The sequence below is a fragment of the Cetorhinus maximus genome, unplaced genomic scaffold (assembly GCF_964194155.1).
Source record: "Cetorhinus maximus unplaced genomic scaffold, sCetMax3.hap1.1 HAP1_SCAFFOLD_3028, whole genome shotgun sequence".
NCBI lineage: Eukaryota > Metazoa > Chordata > Chondrichthyes > Lamniformes > Cetorhinidae > Cetorhinus > Cetorhinus maximus.
Genome location: NW_027598956.1, coordinates 1 through 21516, shown reverse-complemented (window position 1 = coordinate 21516; position 21516 = coordinate 1). Strand labels below are relative to the sequence as shown.

Here is a 21516-nt window from a genome sequence, read left to right as displayed (position 1 = left end):
TGAGGGAGGGAGGGAAGAGGTGGATGAGGGAGGGAGGGAAGAGGTGGATGAGGGAGGGAGGGAAGAGGTGGATGAGGGAGGGAGGGAAGAGGTGGATGAGGGAGGGAGGGAAGAGGTGGATGAGGGAGGGAGGGAAGAGGTGGATGAGGGAGGGAGGGGTGGATGAGGGAGGGAGGGGTGGATGAGGGAGGGAGGGAAGAGGTGGATGAGGGAGTGGGGGTAGAATTTGTATAAATTCTTCCCATTTTATTTGTTAAACACACACTCACTGAAACAACTTCACTACAAACCTCCCAGAAACTCTAAACCCCAACCTTCCCGATTCTAACTCCCCGGGTCCTGGTCCTGGCCCCCACCCCACTCCCCACCCCCACCCCCAGGCTCTGGGACCCTCTCCTCCTGGGGTCGGTGGGGGAATCTGGTCTGGTCTGGCCCCCACTCCCCACCCCTCAGGCTCCAGGACCCTCTCCTCCCCAGGCTCGGTGGTGGGATCAGTGTTTAATCTCACAGTCCAAGAGGAGAGGGAATTAGGCGAGTAAACTCCCCACCCCTCAGGCTCCAGGACCCTCTCCCCCCCAGGCTCGGTGTCGGTGGGGGATCAGTGTTTAATCTCACAGTCCGGGGGGAGGGGGTTAGGGAGAGAGGGAATCAGGCGGGTAAACTCTGGTTTTTATTGAGGCCGGAGCGATGTCTGTGTTCCGTTCCCTCCCCTCCTCCTCTTTAAGAAAATAAAAAAAAAAGCCAAGTTTTGTAAAACGCGTTTAAACTTTTTCCTCAATTAAAACACAAACCAGGAGTGAAAATCAAGCGGAATAAAAAGGAATAAAAAGCAGTCTCTTCAGGAGCAGCACCGGACACACAAAGCATTTCACAGAGAACATCAGATTTCACCTCCTTAAAAAAAAATCAAAACCAAAAACTAAATCCACATTTTTCTCTCTCCGAGATCCTTATTTTTTTGTTTTGTCTTTTTTTGTTTAAAAAAAAAAGAAAACGAAAGCATTTTGTTTTGTGTGTGTGTGTGTGTGTGTGTGTATTTTCGCTGAAAGCGTCGTCGCTTGTGGACGTCTCCCGGGAGGGTCGGGGGCAAACAAACCCCCAAAACGCAACGTCAAAATCCGGCCGTCAGTAGGGGGAAAATCGCTGCTTCTCCGATTTCTTTAGGGCCTGGCTACCCGAGGCCATTTTGTCAGTAACGCTGCCCGTAGACCCCTTAGCAGGCACCACGTTTAGCGCGAGCAGTGGGACAGGTTTCATGCCAATCAGGCTGGAGACATAAGGGCTGCTCGAGAGAGGGGTGGGGAGGCCGCCCGGCAGGTCAGGGGTCGACGCAGGGGTAGAGGAAGGGGTGTCGAGGTCAGGGGCCACAACTGAGCTTTTCTGGCTGCTGGACTTAGCACTTTCTAAACTGTGGAGAGAGAGGAAGAGGAAACAAACGGATGGGTTGGGGAAAAACACAGTAGGCAAGACACAAGGACAAACAGGTTCACATTAGAAAAACCAGGTACACGGTTAAGGCAAATGGAACAACCAGGATAAATAAATGGGCCCGACCTGCGTTGGTTTGTGAGGAGCCGCTAACGTCAGCCGAGACACCCCCCCCGCCCCGTTATTATTAATATTATTATTTACAGGGTTAGCATCGCAGCTCTACTCGCGTAAAACACACCCGCAAGGCAGTGAACAGGCATTTTCACACTCGCACACACGCGCATGCTCTGACACACGCACGGTCATGCACACGCACAAACACGCGCACGGCCACGCACACGCAAAAACGCGCACGGCCACGCGGCGACGCACGCACACACAAAACTCGCGCACACGCAAAAACACGCGCACGACAACGCACACACAAAAACATGCACACATGGCGACACGCGCACAGCCACGCACAAACAAAAACATGCGCACTGCCATGCACGCACACACACAGCGACGCACGCGCACGCAAAAACACATGCGCACGGCCACGCACACGCAAAAACACGCGCACGTCCACGCAAAAACACGCGCACGTCCACGCAAAAACACGCGCGCACGTCCACGCAAAAACACGCGAGCACGTCCACGCAAAAACACGCGCGCACGTCCACGCACGCGCAAAAACACGCGCGCACGTCCACGCACGCGCAAAAACGCGCGCGCACGTCCACGCACGCGCAAAAACGCGCGCGCACGTCCACGCACGCGCAAAAACGCGCGCACGTCCACGCACGCGCAAAAACGCGCGCACGTCCACGCACGCGCAAAAACGCGCGCACGTCCACGCACGCGCACACGGCCACGCACACACGCGCACGGCCACGCAAAATCACGCGCACGGCCACGCACACACGCAAAAGCACTGCCACGCACACGCAAAAACACGCGCACTGCCACGCAAAAACGCGCGCACGCAACGCAAAAACGCGCGCACACGGGCGCACTGCCACGCACACACACGGGCGCACTGCCACGCACACACACGGGCGCACTGCCACGCACACACACGGGCGCAATGCCACGCACACACACGGGCGCAATGCCACGCACACACACACTGCCACGCACACACACACGCGCACTGCCACGCACACACACACGCGCACTGCCACGCACACACACACGCGCAATGCCACGCACACACACACGCGCACTGCCACGCACACACACACGCGCACTGCCACGCACACACACACGCGCACTGCCACGCACACACACACGCACACACACACGCGCACTGCCACGCACACACACACGCGCACTGCCACGCACACACGCGGCCACGCGCGCACAACCACGCACACAAAAACACGCGGCCATGCACACACACACACACACGGCCATGCACACACACACACACGGCCATGCACACACACACACACGGCCATGCACACACACACACACGGCCATGCACACACACACACGGCCATGCACACACACACACACGGCCATGCACACACACACACACACACACACACGGCCATGCACACACACACACACACACACGGACATGCACACACACACGGACATGCACACACACACGGACATGCACGCACACACACACATGGCCATGCACGCACACACACACGGCCATGCACGCACACACACACGGCCATGCACGCACACACACACGGCCATGCACGCACACACACACGGCCATGCACGCACACACACACGGCCATGCACGCACACACACACGGCCATGCACGCGCACACACACGGACATGCACGCACACACACACGGCCATGCACGCACACACACACGGCCATGCACGCACACACACACGGCCATGCACACACACACACACGGCCATGCACACACACACACACGGCCATGCACACACACACACACGGCCATGCACACACACACACACGGCCATGCACACACACACACACGGCCATGCACACACACACACACGGCCATGCACACACACACACACACGGCCATGCACACACACACACACGGCCATGCACACACACACACACACGGCCATGCACACACACACACACACGGCCATGCACACACACACACACACGGCCATGCACACACACACACACACGGCCATGCACACACACACACACGGCCATGCACACACACACACACAGCCATGCACACACACACACACGGACATGCACACACACACACACACGGACATGCACACACACACACGGACATGCACACGCGCGCGCGCGCACGGCGATCGCTGCACCTTCATGTGGTTTAAACACACATCTCCGTCTCGAAATGCAATTCAATGCAAACAGTCCAGAGTCACTTCAAATTCAGTGACCACCAATCGTCCTAATACCCACAGACCGGATACCGAGACCACTCGGTCCCTAGTGACCGTGGGACTGGACACCGAGACGACTTGGTCCCCACTGACCAGCAGACCGGACACCAAGACCACTCAGTCCCACTGACCGTGGGACCGGATACCGAGACCACTCGGTCCCCACTGACTGTTGTCTTGGTGTCCAGTCCCGCAAAGTCCCAATGATAGTGAGACTGGACGCAGACCAGTCCCACTGACCATGGGACTGGACACTGAGACCATTCAGTCTCACTGACCATGGGACTGGACACGGAGACCACTCAGTCCCACTGTCCACCAAACTGGACACTGAGACCACTCAGTCCCACTGTCCACCAGACTGGACACTGAGACCACTCACTCCCACGGTCCACCAGACTGGACACAGACCACTCAGTCCCACTGACCATAGGACTGGACACCGAGACCACTCAGTCCTGACCATCGGACAAGGCACCGAGACCACTCAGACCAACTGACCATGGGACTGGACACCGAGACCACTCAGTCCTGACCATCGGACAAGGCACCGAGACCACTCAGTCCAGCTGACCATGGGACTGGACACCGAGACCACTCAGTCCAACTGACCATGGGACTGGACACCGAGACCACTCAGTCCCACTGACCATGGGACTGGACACCGAGACCACTCAGTCCCACTGACCATGGGACTGGACACCGAGACCACTCAGTCCCACTGACCATGGGACTGGACACCGAGACCACTCAGTCCCACTGACCATGGGACTGGACACCGAGACCACTCAGTCCCACTGACCATGGGACTGGACACCGAGACCACTCAGTCTCACTGACCATGGGACTGGACACAGAGACCACTCAGGCCCACTGACCATGGGACTGGACACAGAGACCACTCAGGCCCACTGACCATCGGACTGGACAGCGAGACCACTGAATCCTGACCATCGGACTAGACACCGAGACGACTCAGTCCCGCTGACCATGGGACTGGACACCGAGACCACTCAGTCCAACTGACCATCGGACTAGACACCGAGACCACTCAGTCCCACTGACCATGGGACTGGACACCGAGACTACTCAGTCCCGCTGACCATGGGACTGGACACCGAGACCACTCAGTCCAACTGACCATCGGACTAGACACCGAGACCACTCAGTCCTGACCATCGGACTGGACACCGAGACCACTCAGTCTCACTGACCATGGGACTGGACACCGAGACCACTCAGTCTCACCGACCATGGGACTGGACACCGAGACCACTCAGTCTCACCGACCATGGGACTGGACACCGAGACCACTCAGTCTCACCGACCATGGGACTGGACACCGGGACCACTCAGTCTCACTGACCATGGGACTGGACACCGGGAGCACTCAGTCCCACTGACCATGGGACTGGACACCGGGACCACTCAGTCCCACTGAACATGGGACTGGACACTGAGACCACTCAGTCTCACTGACCATGGGACTGGACACTGGGACCACTCAGTCCCGCTGACCATGGGACTGGACACCGAGACCACTCAGTCCCACTCACCATCGGACTAGACACTGAGACCACTCAGTCCTGATCATCGGACTGGACACCGAGACCACTCAGTCCCACTGAACATGGGACTGGACACTGAGACCACTCAGTCTCACTGACCATGGGACTGGACACCGAGACCACTCAGTCTCACTGACAATGGGACTGGACACCGAGACCACTCAGTCTCACCGACCATGGGACTGGACACCGAGCCCTCAGTCCCAATGACCATGGGACTGGACACCGAGAACACTCAGTCTCACCGACCTTGGGACTGGACACCGAGACCACTCAGTCCCACTGACCATGGGACTGGACACCGAGACCACTCAGTCCCACTGACCATGGGACTGGACACCGAGACCACTCAGTCCCACTGACCATGGGACTGGACACCGAGACCACTCAGTCTCACTGACCATGGGACTGGACACCGAGACCACTCAGTCACGCTGACCAAGGGACTGGACACCGAGACCATTCAGTCCCACTGACCATGGGACTGGACACCGAGACCACTCAGTATCACTGACCATGGGACTGGACACCGAGACCGCTCAATCTCACTGACGATGGGACTGGACACCGAGACCACTCAGTATCACTGACCATGGGACTGGACACCGAGAACACTCAGTATCACTGACCATGGGACTGGACACCGAGACCACTCAGTCCCACCGACCATGGGACTGGACACCGAGACCACTCAGTATCACTGACCATGGGACTGGACACCGAAACCACTCAGTATCACTGACCATGGGACTGGACACTGAGACCACTCAGTCCCACTGACCATGGGACTGGACACCGAGACCAGTCTCACAGACACTGAGATAGGGTTTCGCTGGACGGAGTCAGTGTTGATCTTACACAGATCTCACCTCCCGCTTCCCAGGACTCGCACCCACACCCCCCCGGCAGCTTTGTCCGACGGGAGCGGTCAGTTACACACCCGGCACTCCTCACAATGTCCGGACTGTGTTGCATTGAATTGCTGGTTTTGCAGAATGAGTGACGCGGCGTCTCCCTGTGTCACACTAACCCTCCTGGGCCGACTGAGGGGCTCTTACCTGGCATTAATGAGATACTGGGCCAGGCTAATGTTGGCCGGGGAGCCAGTAATGGTGATCTGTCGGTCAGTCGATCCCTCTGCTGGGTTGGAGATCTTTATCTGTGCTCCAGACATCTGTCGGATTTCGTTTATCTTACTGCCCTGTCGGCCAATGATGCATCCAATTAACTGCAAAGGAGACAGAGCCAGAGTTACAGGCAACCAGGGGACAGAGCCAGAGTTACAGGCAACCAGGGGACAGAGCCAGAGTTACAGGCAACCAGGGGACAGGGCCAGAGTTACAGGCAACCAGGGGACAGGGCCAGAGTTACAGGCAACCAGGGGACTGAGCCAGAGTTACAGGCAACCAGGGGACAGAGCGAGAGTTACAGGCAACCAGGGGACAGAGCGAGAGTTACAGGCAACCAGGGGACAGAGCGAGAGTTACAGGCAACCAGGGGACAGAGCGAGAGTTACAGGCAACCAGGGGACAGAGCGAGAGTTACAGGCAACCAGGGGACAGAGCGAGAGTTACAGACAACCAGGGGACACAGCGAGAGCGACTTACAGACAACCAGGGGACACAGCGAGAGTTACAGACAGAGGGGGACAGAGCGAGTTACAGACAGAGGGGGGCAGAGCGAGAGCGAGTTACAGACAGAGGGGGACAGAGCGAGAGAGAGTTACAGACAGAGGGGGACAGAGCGAGAGAGAGTTACAGACAGAGGGGGACAGAGCGAGAGCGAGTTACAGACAGAGGGAGACAGAGCGAGAGCGAGTTACAGACAGAGGGGGACAGAGCGAGAGCGAGTTACAGACAGAGGGGGACAGAGCGAGAGCGAGTTACAGACAGAGGGGGACAGAGCGAGAGCGAGTTACAGACAGAGGGGGACAGAGCGAGAGCGAGTTACAGACAGAGGGAGACAGAGCGAGAGCGAGTTACAGACAGAGGGGGACAGAGCGAGAGCGAGTTACAGACAGAGGGGGACAGAGCGAGAGCGAGTTACAGACAGAGGGGGACAGAGAGAGCGAGTTACAGACAGAGCGAGAGCGAGTTACAGACAGAGGGGGACAGAGCGAGAGAGAGTTACAGACAGAGGGGGACAGAGCGAGAGAGAGTTACAGACAGAGGGGGACAGAGCGAGAGAGAGTTACAGACAGAGGGGGACAGAGCGAGTTACAGACAGAGGGGGACAGAGCGAGTTACAGACAGAGGGGGACAGAGCGAGAGCGAGTTACAGACAGAGGGGGACAGAGCGAGAGCGAGTTACAGACAGAGGGGGACAGAGCGAGAGCGAGTTACAGACAGAGGGGGACAGAGCGAGAGCGAGTTACAGACAGAGGGAGACAGAGCGAGAGCGAGTTACAGACAGAGGGAGACAGAGGGGGACAGAGCGAGAGAGAGTTACAGACAGAGGGGGACAGAGCGAGAGCGTGTTACAGAGGGGGACAGAGCGAGAGCGAGTTACAGACAGAGGGGGACAGAGCGAGAGCGAGTTACAGACAGAGGGGGACAGAGCGAGAGCGAGTTACAGACAGAGGGGGACAGAGCGAGAGCGAGTTACAGACAGAGGGGGACAGAGCGAGAGCGAGAGCGAGAGCGAGTTACAGAGGGAGACAGAGCGAGAGCGAGTTACAGACAGAGGGGGACAGAGCGAGAGCGAGTTACAGACAGAGGGGGACAGAGCGAGAGAGAGTTACAGACAGAGGGGGACAGAGCGAGAGAGAGTTACAGACAGAGGGGGACAGAGCGAGAGCGAGTTACAGACAGAGGGGGACAGAGCGAGAGCGAGTTACAGACAGAGGGGGACAGAGCGAGAGCGAGAGCGAGAGCGAGTTACAGAGGGAGACAGAGCGAGAGCGAGTTACAGACAGGGGGACAGATCGAGAGCGAGTTACAGACAGAGGGGGACAGAGCGAGAGAGAGTTACAGACAGAGGGGGACAGAGCGAGAGCGAGTTACAGACAGAGGGGGACAGAGCGAGAGCGAGTTACAGACAGAGGGGGACAGAGCGAGTTACAGACAGAGGGGGACAGAGCGAGAGCGAGTTACAGACAGAGGGGGACAGAGCGAGAGCGAGTTACAGACAGAGGGGGACAGAGCGAGAGCGAGTTACAGAGGGGGACAGAGCGAGAGCGAGTTACAGACAGAGGGGGACAGAGCGAGAGCGAGTTACAGACAGAGGGGGACAGAGCGAGAGCGAGTTACAGACAGAGGGGGACAGAGCGAGAGAGAGTTACAGACAGAGGGGGACAGAGCGAGAGCGAGTTACAGACAGAGGGGGACAGAGCGAGTTACAGACAGAGGGGGACAGAGCGAGAGCGAGTTACAGACAGAGGGGGACAGAGCGAGAGCGAGTTACAGACAGAGGGGGACAGAGCGAGAGCGAGTTACAGACAGAGGGGGACAGAGCGAGAGAGAGTTACAGACAGAGGGGGACAGAGCGAGAGCGAGTTACAGACAGAGGGGGACAGAGCGAGAGCGAGTTACAGACAGAGGGGGACAGAGCGAGTTACAGACAGAGGGGGACAGAGCGAGAGCGAGTTACAGACAGAGGGGGACAGAGCGAGAGCGAGTTACAGACAGAGGGGGACAGAGCGAGAGCGAGTTACAGAGGGGGACAGAGCGAGAGCGAGTTACAGACAGAGGGGGACAGAGCGAGAGCGAGTTACAGACAGAGGGAGACAGAGCGAGAGCGAGTTACAGACAGAGGGGGACAGAGCGAGAGAGAGTTACAGACAGAGGGGGACAGAGCGAGAGCGAGTTACAGACAGAGGGGGACAGAGCGAGAGCGAGTTACAGACAGAGGGGGACTGAGCGAGAGTGAGTTACAGACAGAGGGGGACAGAGCGAGAGCGAGTTACAGACAGAGGGAGACAGAGCGAGAGAGAGTTACAGACAGAGCGAGAGAGAGTTACAGACAGAGCGAGAGCGAGTTACAGACAGAGGGGGACAGAGCGAGAGCGAGTTACAGACAGAGCGAGACTGAGCGAGAGCGAGTTACAGACAGAGCGAGAGCGAGTTACAGAGGGGGACAGAGCGAGAGCGAGTTACAGACAGAGCGAGACTGAGCGAGAGCGAGTTACAGACAGAGCGAGACTGAGCGAGAGCGAGTTACAGACAGAGGGGGACAGAGCGAGAGCGAGTTACAGACAGAGGGGGACAGAGCGAGATCGAGTTACAGACAGAGGGGGACAGAGCGAGAGCGAGTTACAGACAGGGGGACAGAGCGAGAGCGAGTTACAGACAGAGGGGGACAGAGCGAGAGCGAGTTACAGACAGAGGGGGACAGAGCGAGAGAGAGTTACAGACAGAGGGGGACAGAGCGAGAACGAGTTACAGACAGAGCGAGAGCGGAAGCTGCTGCGCTACCTGCTGTTTGGCGTGAGTCTTGCTGTGTAAAGCTGGGGTGCGCAGGGACCCGGTGAGGTGGGTGGGGGCGGCGAGGGGACACGGTGAGGTGGGTGGGGGCAGGGACCCGGTGAGGTGGGTGGGGGCGGCGAGGGGACCCGGTGAGGTGGGTGGGGGCAGGGACCCGGTCAGGTGGGTGGGGGCAGGGACCCGGTCAGGTGGGTGGGGTGCAGGGACCTGGTGAGGTGGGTGGGGTGCAGGGACCTGGTGAGGTGGGTGGGGGCAGGGACCCGGTGAGGTGGGTGGGCGGCGCAGGGACCCGGTGAGGTGGGTGGGGGCGCGCAGGGACCCGGTGAGGTGGGTGGGCGGCGCAGGGACCCGGTGAGGTGGGTGGGCGGCGCAGGGACCCGGTGAGGTGGGTGGGCGGCGCAGGGACCCGGTGAGGTGGGTGGGGGCGCGCAGGGACCCGGTGAGGTGGGTGGGGGCGGCGAAGGGACCCCGTGAGGTGGGTGGGAGCGGCGAAGGGACCCGGTGAGGTGGGTGGGGGCGGCGAAGGGACCCGGTGAGGTGGGTGGGGGCGGCGAAGGGACCCGGTGAGGTGGGTGGGGGCGGCGAAGGGACCCGGTGAGGTGGGTGGGGGCGGCGAAGGGACCCGGTGAGGTGGGTGGGGCGCACAGGAACCCGGTGAGGTGGGTGGGGCGCACAGGGACCCGGTGAGGTGGGTGGGGGCGGCGAAGGGACCCGGTGAGGTGGGTGGGGGCGGCGAAGGGACCCGGTGAGGTGGGTGGGGGCGGCGAAGGGACCCGGTGAGGTGGGTGGGGGCGGCGAAGGGACCCGGTGAGGTGGGTGGGGGCGGCGAAGGGACCCGGTGAGGTGGGTGGGAGCGGCGAAGGGACCCGGTGAGGTGGGTGGGGGCGGCGAAGGGACCCGGTGAGGTGGGTGGGGGCGGCGAAGGGACCCGGTGAGGTGGGTGGGGGCGGCGAAGGGACCCGGTGAGGTGGGTGGGGGCGGCGAAGGGACCCGGTGAGGTGGGTGGGGGCGGCGAAGGGACCCGGTGAGGTGGGTGGGGGCGGCGAAGGGACCCGGTGAGGTGGGTGGGGGCGGCGAAGGGACCCGGTGAGGTGGGTGGGGGCGGCGAAGGGACCCGGTGAGGTGGGTGGGGGCGGCGAAGGGACCCGGTGAGGTGGGTGGGGGCGGCGAAGGGACCCGGTGAGGTGGGTGGGGGCGGCGAAGGGACCCGGTGAGGTGGGTGGGGGCGGCGAAGGGACCCGGTGAGGTGGGTGGGGGCGGCGAAGGGACCCGGTGAGGTGGGTGGGGGCGGCGAAGGGACCCGGTGAGGTGGGTGGGGCGCACAGGGACCCGGTGAGGTGGGTGGGGCGCACAGGGACCCGGTGAGGTGGGTGGGGCGCACAGGGACCCGGTGAGGTGGGTGGGGCGCACAGGGACCCGGTGAGGTGGGTGGGGCGCACAGGGACCCGATGAGGTGGGTGGGGCGCACAGGGACCCGGTGAGGTGGGTGGGGCGCACAGGGACCCGGTGAGGTGGGTGGGGCGCACAGGGACCCGGTGAGGTGGGTGGGGCGCACAGGGACCCGGTGAGGTGGGTGGGGCGCACAGGGACCCGGTGAGGTGGGTGGGGCGCACAGGGACCCGGTGAGGTGGGTGGGGCGCACAGGGACCCGGTGAGGTGGGTGGGGCGCACAGGGACCCGGTGAGGTGGGTGGGGCGCACAGGGACCCGGTGAGGTGGGTAGGCGCAAGGACCCGGTGAGGTGGGTGGGGACCCAGTGAGGTGGGTGGGGGCAGGGACCTGCTGAGGTGGGTGTGGGGCGCAGGGACGCGGTGAGGTCGGTGGGCGCAGGGACCCGGTGAGGTGGGTGGGGGCAGGGACCCGGTGAGGTGGGTGGTGGGCGCAGGGACCCGGTGAGGTGGGTGGGGGCAGGGACCCGGTGAGGTGGGTGGTGGCGGGGACCCGGTCAGGTGGGTGGGTGGGCACAGGGACCCGGTGAGGTGGGTGGGGGCGGCGAGGGGACCCGGTGAGGTGGGTGGGGTCAGAGAGCGAGCGCGCTTGCCTCAAATTCACCACAGCCCCAATAACTTCACATCCCATCCCGTGTCCCCCCCACCCCCTCCCTCCCCGACTCTACCAGGCCCTCCCCCAGAGAGATCACCCACCTCCCCCCACCTCCCCGTTCCAAACCCAGGGGCGCTCAGGGGAACCCGGCCCACACGCCCCTCTCGTTCCCCCGGTGGGTGGGTTTTGCCGCCGCGGTTAATGTCTGGCGGACGGGGACCCCACCCCCCCCGACCCCGCCACGAGCACTCACATCGTTTGGGATGGCGATTTCGTGGGAACTCGTCTGCGAAGAGTCCAAACCTGTCCAGAGAGGACGAGAAGGTCAGTTAGTTCCCCCTCTCCTGCAGCAACCGAGAGGAACAAACACCGACAGCGTCACATCGTAAAGCAGCGACGGGCACCCGAACCCGGAACCGAGGGGCACCAGGGGGCGGGCACCTGGATTATCAACCACCAGCCACACGCTCCCCGGGGCTCAAATCACTCATCACCGGACACGGGGGGAGCGATCAATACAAGACCAGAAGACATAGGAGCAGGAACTAGGCCATTCGGCCCATCGAGTCTGCTCCGCCATTCAATCCTGGCTGATAAGTTTCTCAACCCCATTCTCCCGCCTTCTCCCCGTAACCTTTGATCCCCTTACCAATCAAGAACCTATCTATCTCGGTCTTCAATACACTCAATGACCTGGCCTCCACAGCCTTCTGTGGCAATGAATTCCATAGATTCACCACTCTCTGGCTAAAGAAGTTTCTCCTCATCTCTGTTCTAAAAGGTCTTCCCTTTACTCTGAGGCTGTGCCCTCGGGTCCTAGTCTCTCCTACTCATGGAAACATCTTCCCCACGTCCACTCTATCCAGGCCTTTCAGTATTCTGTAAGTTTCAATCAGATCCCCCCTCATCCTTCTAAACTCCATCGAGTATAGACCCAGAGTCCTCAAACGTTCCTCATATGTTAAGCCTTTCATTCCTGGGATCGTTCTCGTGAATCTCCTCTGGACCCTCTCCAGGGGCCAGCACATCCTTCCTGAGATACGGGGCCCAAAATTGCTCACAATATTCTAAATGTGGTCTGACCAGAGCCTTATAAAGCCTCAGCAGCACATCCCTGGCTTTTATATTCTAGTCCTCTCGAAATAAATGCCAACGTTGCATTTGCCTTCCTAACTACCGACTCAACCTGCAAGTTAACCTTAAGAGAATCCTGGACTAGGACTCCCGAGTCCCTTTGCACTCCACAGATTTCTGAATTCTCTCCCCAATATCCCCCCCAGGGACACTCACTCCACCCACAGTGACTGGAACAAGGATAGTGACAGAGGTGTACAGGCAGGTGGGCACCCTCCCCCCCCCACACACACACACTCCAGCTCTTTAACCTGCTGTGGATATTTAATCTCCCCCTGCCCCCTTAACCTTCTCTGCTCCAAGGAGAACAATCCCAGCTTCTCCAGTCCCTCCACCCTCTGGTACCGTTCTGATAAATCTCCCTCCGCACCCTCTCCGAGACCCTCGACATCCTTCCTAGAGTGCCGGACCCGGGACCGGGGACGCGATACACCAGCTGGGGGTGGGGAACCAACCAGTGTTTTCTGTAAAGAGTTTGACTTAACTTCCTTTTTCCCCGCACTCTGTCTATCGAGCTGGGAGCCGCAATGCAGTTATTTCTCCGGAAGACTGACCTGAGTAGCCCGGACTGGTTTGTCCAACAGGGGTGAAGGGTGTCTGCTGCATGGCCAGTTGGTGTAGCTTGGTGAGCTGCAGGAGAGAAACGGTTGGTTAAAGAGGCCAGAGATGGCACAGGGGGAACAGCAGACGGTAACAGAATGGCGGACAACATAGCGAGTTCCCCTGGGAACCCTCACACTTTTGTCCCCCGAAATCCCGGCGTTCGCCCGTGAATTTCCGCCCGCCCCTAAAAAAATCTCCGGCACCCCCCTCTCCCGAGGGTCCAGGCTTCTCCCAGGTCGCTCAACACCTCTCCCTGGTATTCCGGCCTTCTCCCGGATCTCCGGCACCCTCCCCCTCCCCTCCCCTCCCAGCTCGGAACCGCATCAGTTTCAAGCGGGTCGGAGCAATCGGATTCCACAGGCTCTCGGGACTCTAGGCGCCTGCACAGTCCCCGATTGTTTTAACCCAGCGGCAAACTCTTGGTCCCAGTTATAATCCCGACAGTGCAGGGCTGCGGTCCCGGCAAGAGAGCGAGATTCCTGGAATTTCCACAATTTCTGCGCCCCCCCCACCTCAACCACAACCCCCGCCGGGCGAACGCGTCTCCCTGTAACACAACCCAGAGGGTTCGGTAGAAGTGCCACAAAAGCAGGGAATTTTCCCCCAACCAGCACAAAGAGGGCAGGCTTAAACCCGGCCACGAGTACTCTGCAAGCAGGGTAGGTGGATGGTAGGAGTGCCGGGGGCACAGCTGCAGAACACCATGGCCTGTGCACACACACAGCCCCACGTGGGTTTGAGCGGGACCCCCGCAGCCTCAGCTGTGGCCAAAAGGGGGGCGTCGCGAGAAAGAAATCTACACAACGGGAGCCCGGACGATGGACCAAAGCGACGAAAACATGTATATTTTAAAAAGATGAGGACTCACATCGGGATGCGGGATGGCAAACTGTCCTTGGATCGTGTACGCCTGCAGGAAAATAAAACAGGAGCTGTCACTAATCGACTCTCTCCCTCTCTCTCTCTCCGAGCGGCGTTCGTTTCTGCGCATTCGTTCGAAGCAGCGGCCGGATATTTCCAACCGGTTGGTTCAGCGCCGGAGAGGAGGGGGATTAAAAAGGGCAGGTTTGAGGCCTGCCCGGGCTTACCTGGCCGCCGGCGAATATGACGGGGGCGGAGACGGGCTTCGGACGATAGGGGACGGTGATGCCCTTCGGAGCCGACTGCTTAAAGACAGAGAGAAGCAGAGAGTGTCAGAGACGCACTGAATGGACAGGACAGAGTCCGCGTCCCTCCCACCATCACCCACCCGGCCGCAAACACACGGGAGCTCACTCCCCCCGATCACCCACGCACTGAGCGGAGAGGACAGAGTCCGCGTCCCTCCCACCATCACCCACCCACCCCCAAAACACACGGGAACTCACTCCCCCCGATCACCGATCCCCCACGCACTGAGCGGACAGGACAGAGTCCGTGTCCCTCCCACCATCACCCACCCGGCCGCAAAACACACAGGAGAAAGTCAGAGACGCACTGAGCGGAGAGGACAGAGCCCGCGTCCCTCACACCATCACCCACCCGGCTGCAAAACACACGGGAGCTCACTCCCCCCGATCCCCCACACACTGAGCGGACAGGACAGAGTCCGCGTCCTTCCCACCATCACCCACCCGGCCGGCCGCAAACACACGGGAGAAAGTCAGAGACGCACTGAGCGGAGAGGACGGAGCCAGCGTCCCTCACACCATCACCCACCCATCCACCCGGCCGCAAAACACACGGGAGAAAGTCAGAGACGCACTGAGCGGAGAGGACAGAGCCAGCGTCCTTCCCACCTTCACCCACCCACCCCAAAACACACGGGAGAAAGTCAGAGACGCACTGAGCGGACAGGACAGAGCCAGCGTCCTTCCCACCATCACCCACCCACCCCAAAACACACGGGAGCTCACTCCCCCCGATCCCCCACACACTGAGTGGACAGGACAGAGCCCGCGATCACCCACCCACCCCCAAAACACACAGGAGCTCACTCCCCCCTCGCTCACTCCCCCCGATCCCCCACACACTGAGCGGACAGGACAGAGCCCGCGATCACCCACCCACCCACCCCCAAAACACACAGGAGCTCACTCCCCCCTCCCTCACTCCCCCCGATCCCCCACACACTGAGCGGACAGGACAGAGCCCGCGATCACCCACCCACCCCCAAAACACACAGGAGCTCACTCCCCCCTCCCTCACTCCCCCCGATCCCCCACACACTGAGCGGACAGGACAGAGCCCGCGATCACCCACCCACCCCCAAAACACACAGGAGTTCACTCCCCCCTCCCTCAATCCTCCCGATCCCGCACGCACTGAGCGGAGAGGACAGAGCCCGCGATCACCCACCCACCCCCAAAACACACGGGAGCTCACTCCCCCCGATCCCCCACACACTGAGCGGAGAGGACAGAGCCCGTGTCCCTCCCACCATCACCCACCCACCCCCCAAAACACACGGGAGAAAGTCAGAGACGCACTGAGCGGAGAGGACAGAGTCCGCGTCCTTCTCACCATCACCCACCCGGCCCCAAAACACACGGGAGAAAGTCAGAGACGCACTGAGCGGACAGGACAGAGTCCGCGTCCCTCCCACCATCACCCACCCATCCACCCGGCTGCAAAACACACGGGAGCTCACTCGCCCCGATCACCGATCCCCCACGCACTGAGCGACCAGGACAGAGCCTGCGGCCCTCCCACCATCACCCACCCGGCCGCAAAACACACGGGAGAAAGTCAGACACACACTGAGCGGACAGGACAGAGCCCGCGTCCCTCCCACCATCACCCACCCACCCGGCTGCAAAACACACGGGAGCTCACTCCACCGATCCTCGATACAGGGAGGGGAGACTCCCTCGATCCCCAGCACAGGGAGGGGAGGCTCCCTCGATCCCCGGCACAGGGAGGGGAGACTCCCTCGATCCTCCACACAGGGAGGGGAGGCTCCCTCGATCCCCGGCACAGGGAGGGGAGACTCCCTCGATCCTCCACACAGGGAGGGGAGACCCTCCTGAAACAGACACACACACACGCGCAGGCGCCTCCTGAGAATCTCTCCATCTACCTCAAGGATGACAACACAGATCTGCTTGGCACACTCGATGATGGACGGCGGAGTTCCGGCGATGGTGATCGCTCGCTCCGTCGAATTGGGCAGCATGTCTCCTGCCACCTGGACCTGGGCTCCTGTCGACTGTCGACAACAACAGGAGAAAAAAACACAGGCGTCAGAAACTGTCACTGTCACCCGAGACCCCGCTCTCCAACCCCCAACCCAAAAACACAGGCGTCAGACCCCGTCACTGTCACCCGAGACCCGACTCTCCCACCCCCACAAAAACACAGGCGTCAGACACTGTTACTGTCACCCGAGACCCTACTCTCCCCCCCCAACCCCAAAAATACACAGGCGTCAGACCCCATCACTGTCACCCGAGACCCTGCTCTCCCCCCCCCAACCCCAAAAAACACAGACGTCAGACCCCGTCACTGTCACCCGAGACCCCGCTCTCCCCCTCCACCCCAAAAAAACACAGACGTCAGACCCCGTCACTGTCACCCGAGACCCCGCTCTCCCCCTCCACCCCAAAAAACACAGACGTCAGACCCCGTCACTGTCACCCGAGACCCCGCTCTCCCCCCCCCAACCCCAAAATACACAGGCGTCAGACCCCGTCACTGTCACCCGAGACCCCGCTCTCCCCCCCCCCAACCCCAAAAAACACAGACGTCAGACCCCGTCACTGTCACCCGAGACCCCATTCTCCCCTCCACCCCAAAAAACACAGACGTCAGACCCCGTCACTGTCACCCGAGACCCCACTCTCCCCTCCACCCCAAAAAACACAGACGTCAGACCCCGTCACTGTCACCCGAGACCCCACTCTCTGTGGACAGGGAAGAGTCCGGCCATGTCGGACAGGGAAGAGTCCGGCCACGTCGGACGGGGAAGAGTCCGGCCACGTCGGACGGGGAAGAGTCCGGCCACGTCGGACGGGGAAGAGTCCGGCCACGTCGGACGGGGAAGAGTCCGGCCACGTCGGACGGGGAAGAGTCCGGCCACGTCGGACGGGGAAGAGTCCGGCCACGTCGGACGGGGAAGAGTCCGGCCACGTCGGACGGGGAAGAGTCCGGCCACGTCGGACGGGGAAGAGTCCGGCCACGTCGGACGGGGAAGAGTCCGGCCACGTCGGACGGGGAAGAGTCCGGCCACGTCGGACGGGGAAGAGTCCGGCCACGTCGGACGGGGAAGAGTCCGGCCACGTCGGACGGGGAAGAGTCCGGCCACGTCGGACGGGGAAGAGTCCGGCCACGTCGGACGGGGAAGAGTCCGGCCACGTCGGACGGGGAAGAGCCCGGCCACGTCGGACGGGGAAGAGTCCGGCCACGTCAGACGGGGAAGAGCCCGGCCACGTCGGACGGGGAAGAGTCCGGCCACGTCGGACGGGGAAGAGTCCGGCCACGTCAGACGGGGAAGAGCCCGGCCACGTCGGACAGGGAAGAGTCCGGCCACGTCGGACAAGGACACAAGGCAACGGCTGCCCTCTTCCTGATATTGAACTGGGGGACAGACTGAAGCGACTCCTTTAAGCGAGGAGATCAGAGCCTCCGCCTGGTACCGAACGCGGCTGTCTTCGGCGCTCTCACCTCGCGAATCTCCTTGATCTTGCAGCCTCCTTTGCCTATCAGAGAGCCACACTGACTGGCAGGGATGACAATACGAAGGGTAACCGGGGGCTGACTAGAAGCGGTGCTATTGGCCATCGCACTGTTTATATCCTGAGAAGGGAAACACAGTTAGCCAGACACCCAGAGACCCCTCCTGCCAAGCCCAGAGAGACTTGTGAAGCCCCACACACCCAGCGCGACCAGAGACAGACACTCCCAGAGGCACGGGAAGCCCCAACCTGATTTACTCGGTTATTTCCCCAGAGTATCAAATATTCACCCAGTGAAAGGACAGTCACCCCAGTGTCCCAGAGATCCACCCAGTGAAAGGAATGTCACCCCAGTGTCCCAGGGATCACCCAGTGAAAGGACAGTCACCCCAGTGTCCCAGGGATCACCCAGTGAAAGGGCAGTCACCCCAGTGTCCCAGGGATCCACCCAGTGAAAGGGCAGTCACCCCAGTGTCCCAGGGATCCACCCAGTGAAAGGGCAGTCACCCCAGTGTCCCAGAGATCACCCAGTGAAAGGGCAGTCACCCCAGTGTCGCAGGGATCAACCCAGTGAAAGGACAGTCACCCCAGTGTCCCAGGGATCCACCCAGTGAAAGGGCAGTCACCCCAGTGTCCCAGGGATCCACCCAGTGAAAGGACAGTCACCCCAGTGTCCCAGGGATCCACCCAGTGAAAGGGACAGTCACCCCAGTGTCCCAGAGACCCATCCAGCAATTCACCCAAATCCAGTCCGAACATCATCTGCTCATTCTCAGCTCAAAGCCACGGTCCCTTGAGCAGAGGCTGAATCGCTTACCTCTTCCAACTTGTGTGTGATCATCGCGAAAGCCTTGAAGATTGAACTGGTGGGCCCAGAAAGCGTGACAATACGCTCAGGGCAATTGCCTTCAGAGATATTGATTCGCGCTCCGCTCTGTGTTAGGGGTGGGGGAGAAAGCAGAAAGCAGGGTTATCACCTGGGGCTTTAACACACGAACAAAGCCGGTTTCCGCCTGGGCGATGAGATGCTCACCTCCTCACGCATCTTCTTCACGGTCTCTCCTTTCTGCGGGGACAAGAGGAGGTCGGGTTACCCACTGACAGTAACACCATTCAAAACAGTCAGTCAAGAAATTAATTCACCAACCTTTCCAATAATGCTGCCCACCTCCTGCAGGAGAAGAGAGAAAAACACAGTTATCTACCCACTGGAAAAGTTACTTCTGCTTTTAAACGGGCGGCAACAGCAGCGACGACACACCCAACGTTCTGACACCCAGGAACAACTCAGCTCGGCTACAATCGGAGGATTTTTAAAGCTTTGTTTATACCAACAACTGTACGAGCCAAACACCTTCCTGTGCATTAAAGCGCGCTCCCTCGTTACACAGAAACAGGCCATTCACCCCACTGAACCTGCTCCTTCATTCAAACTGACGCACTGCCTCCAGGCCACACTACTCCCCCACTATCCCTGTATCCCTCGGCAGGCATTAGTCCCCAGGAATCGAGCGATTTCTGTCTCGAACGTGCTCGGTGACTGGGCTTCCACAGTCCCCTCCGGGGTAGGGAATTCCAAAGGTTCACCCACCCTCTGAGTGAAGAAACTCCTCCTCATCTCAGTCCTGAAGGGCCGGCACCTTATCCTGCGAGAGAGAGAGAGAGAGAGACTCACCAGGCACTGGCTCGAGGGGCAATTAGGGACGGGCGGTACAAAATGCCCCATGAAGAATTTAAAAAATCTGAGACACTGGGGTGACTTCCCCTTTCGCTGGGTGATCCCTGGGACACTGGGGTGACTGTCCTTTCACTGGGTGATCCCTGGGACACTGGGGTGACTGTCCTTTCACTGGGTGATCCCTGGGACACTGGGGTGACATTCCTTTCGCTGGGTGGATCCCTGGGACACTGGGGTGACTGCCCTTTCACTGGGTGATCCCTGGGACACTGGGGTGACTGTCCTTTCACTGGGTGATCCCTGGGACACTGGGGTGACATTCCTTTCGCTGGGTGGATCCCTGGGACACTGGGGTGACTGTCCTTTCACTGGGTGATCCCTGGGACACTGGGGTGACTGCCCTTTCACTGGGTGATCCCTGGGACACTGGGGTGACTGCCCTTTCACTGGGTGGATCTCTGGGACACTGGGGTGACTGTCCTTTCACCGGGTGATCCCTGGGACACTGGGGTGACTGCCCTTTCACTGGGTGATCCCTGGGACACTGGGGTGACTGTCCCTTTCACTGGGTGATCCCTGGGACACTGGGGTGACTGTCCCTTTCACTGGGTGATCCCTGGGACACTGGGGTGACTGTCCCTTTCACTGGGTGATCCCTGGGACACTGGGGTGACTGTCCCTTTCACTGGGTGATCCCTGGGACACTGGGGTGACTGCCTTTTCACTGGTTTCCTGCAGCCTCTGTAGGCGTTGGGGTGCCCGGCCCTCTGAGGCGAGAGGACCTGTTCCCGGAGACTCCCTACCCTTCAATCGTTTCGGGATGTCGCAATAGGCATTGAAGCGAGGTACCCCCTCACACAGGGTTTCAGGCTGATGGAAGACAACAGCAGACCCATTGCTCTGGCCACTCTGGCGTAGCCAACGCCTCTGCTCTTGTTTCAACTTCCCGACCAATCCTGGACGTCAGCACAAATCCATCACACAGAGAGGCGATCGACATCGACTACCCCATTCCCCAGACCAGCATCACACCCCCTGCACCAGCACCTCCCCGCCCCCCAGCAACCTCCAAGTAGCACTGATCTGCGCGTTCCAGCCACAACAGCCCCTTGACAGGTCGCCACCAAATACACACCCGCCCTCCACTCAGACACCGCCCCGCCCCCCAGTAAAAGCCCCACGTGACGAGGCGCTGATACTACACCTTTCCATGCATCAACAGTCGGAGAGTTAGGGTGACATTCAATCCGCCTTCTACACCAGTATCCATGATCCAGTGTCTTGTAGGTATCAGTGGGTGAATCAACAGTGATCACAGACGTGGACCTAGAGAGAACACACAGGGAATCGTTAGCACACGGTGTAACTACCCCCCAACAGGCACCGGCCGTCTCCCGCCCGACTGATCTCAGTGTGAATACACGGGGAGCACTGCTGCCCGAATATAATCCACCTCCGATACCACCAGGACAGGCTGAGGGCCCTCCCCCCCATCCCTTCCCTCTCTCCCAACCCCACCCTCCCTCACCCACCCCCAGCACCGAGGTACTGCACCCATGGCCAGGAGGCTCCCGCTCTCTCCCCCCCCAATCCCAATCACACTCTTGCCCCCCCAATCCCAATCTCGCCCCCCAATCCC

At 60.4% G+C, this 21516-nt stretch overlaps 1 protein-coding gene across 2 annotated transcripts; it reads right to left on the bottom strand.

Moving 5' to 3' along the window:
• Positions 1-750: 750 nt before the first annotated feature.
• LOC144677774 (poly(rC)-binding protein 2-like) lies at positions 751-21205 on the bottom strand. Of its 2 annotated transcripts, none has more exons than XM_078537795.1 (12): positions 21082-21205; positions 19347-19370; positions 19233-19265; positions 19017-19133; positions 18189-18320; positions 16606-16734; positions 14636-14713; positions 14416-14457; positions 13499-13574; positions 12064-12113; positions 6406-6575; positions 751-1408 (listed from the first exon to the last, which is right to left on the bottom strand). In XM_078537795.1, exons 1-12 carry the CDS (start codon positions 21145-21147, stop codon positions 1126-1128), a joined length of 1200 nt encoding a protein of 399 aa, XP_078393921.1. In that variant the 5' UTR covers positions 21148-21205; the 3' UTR covers positions 751-1125. The 2 variants fall into 2 exon arrangements, with proteins under 2 accessions (XP_078393921.1, XP_078393922.1); XM_078537796.1 differs by having other exon boundaries at positions 14636-14710.
• Positions 21206-21516: the final 311 nt, after the last annotated feature.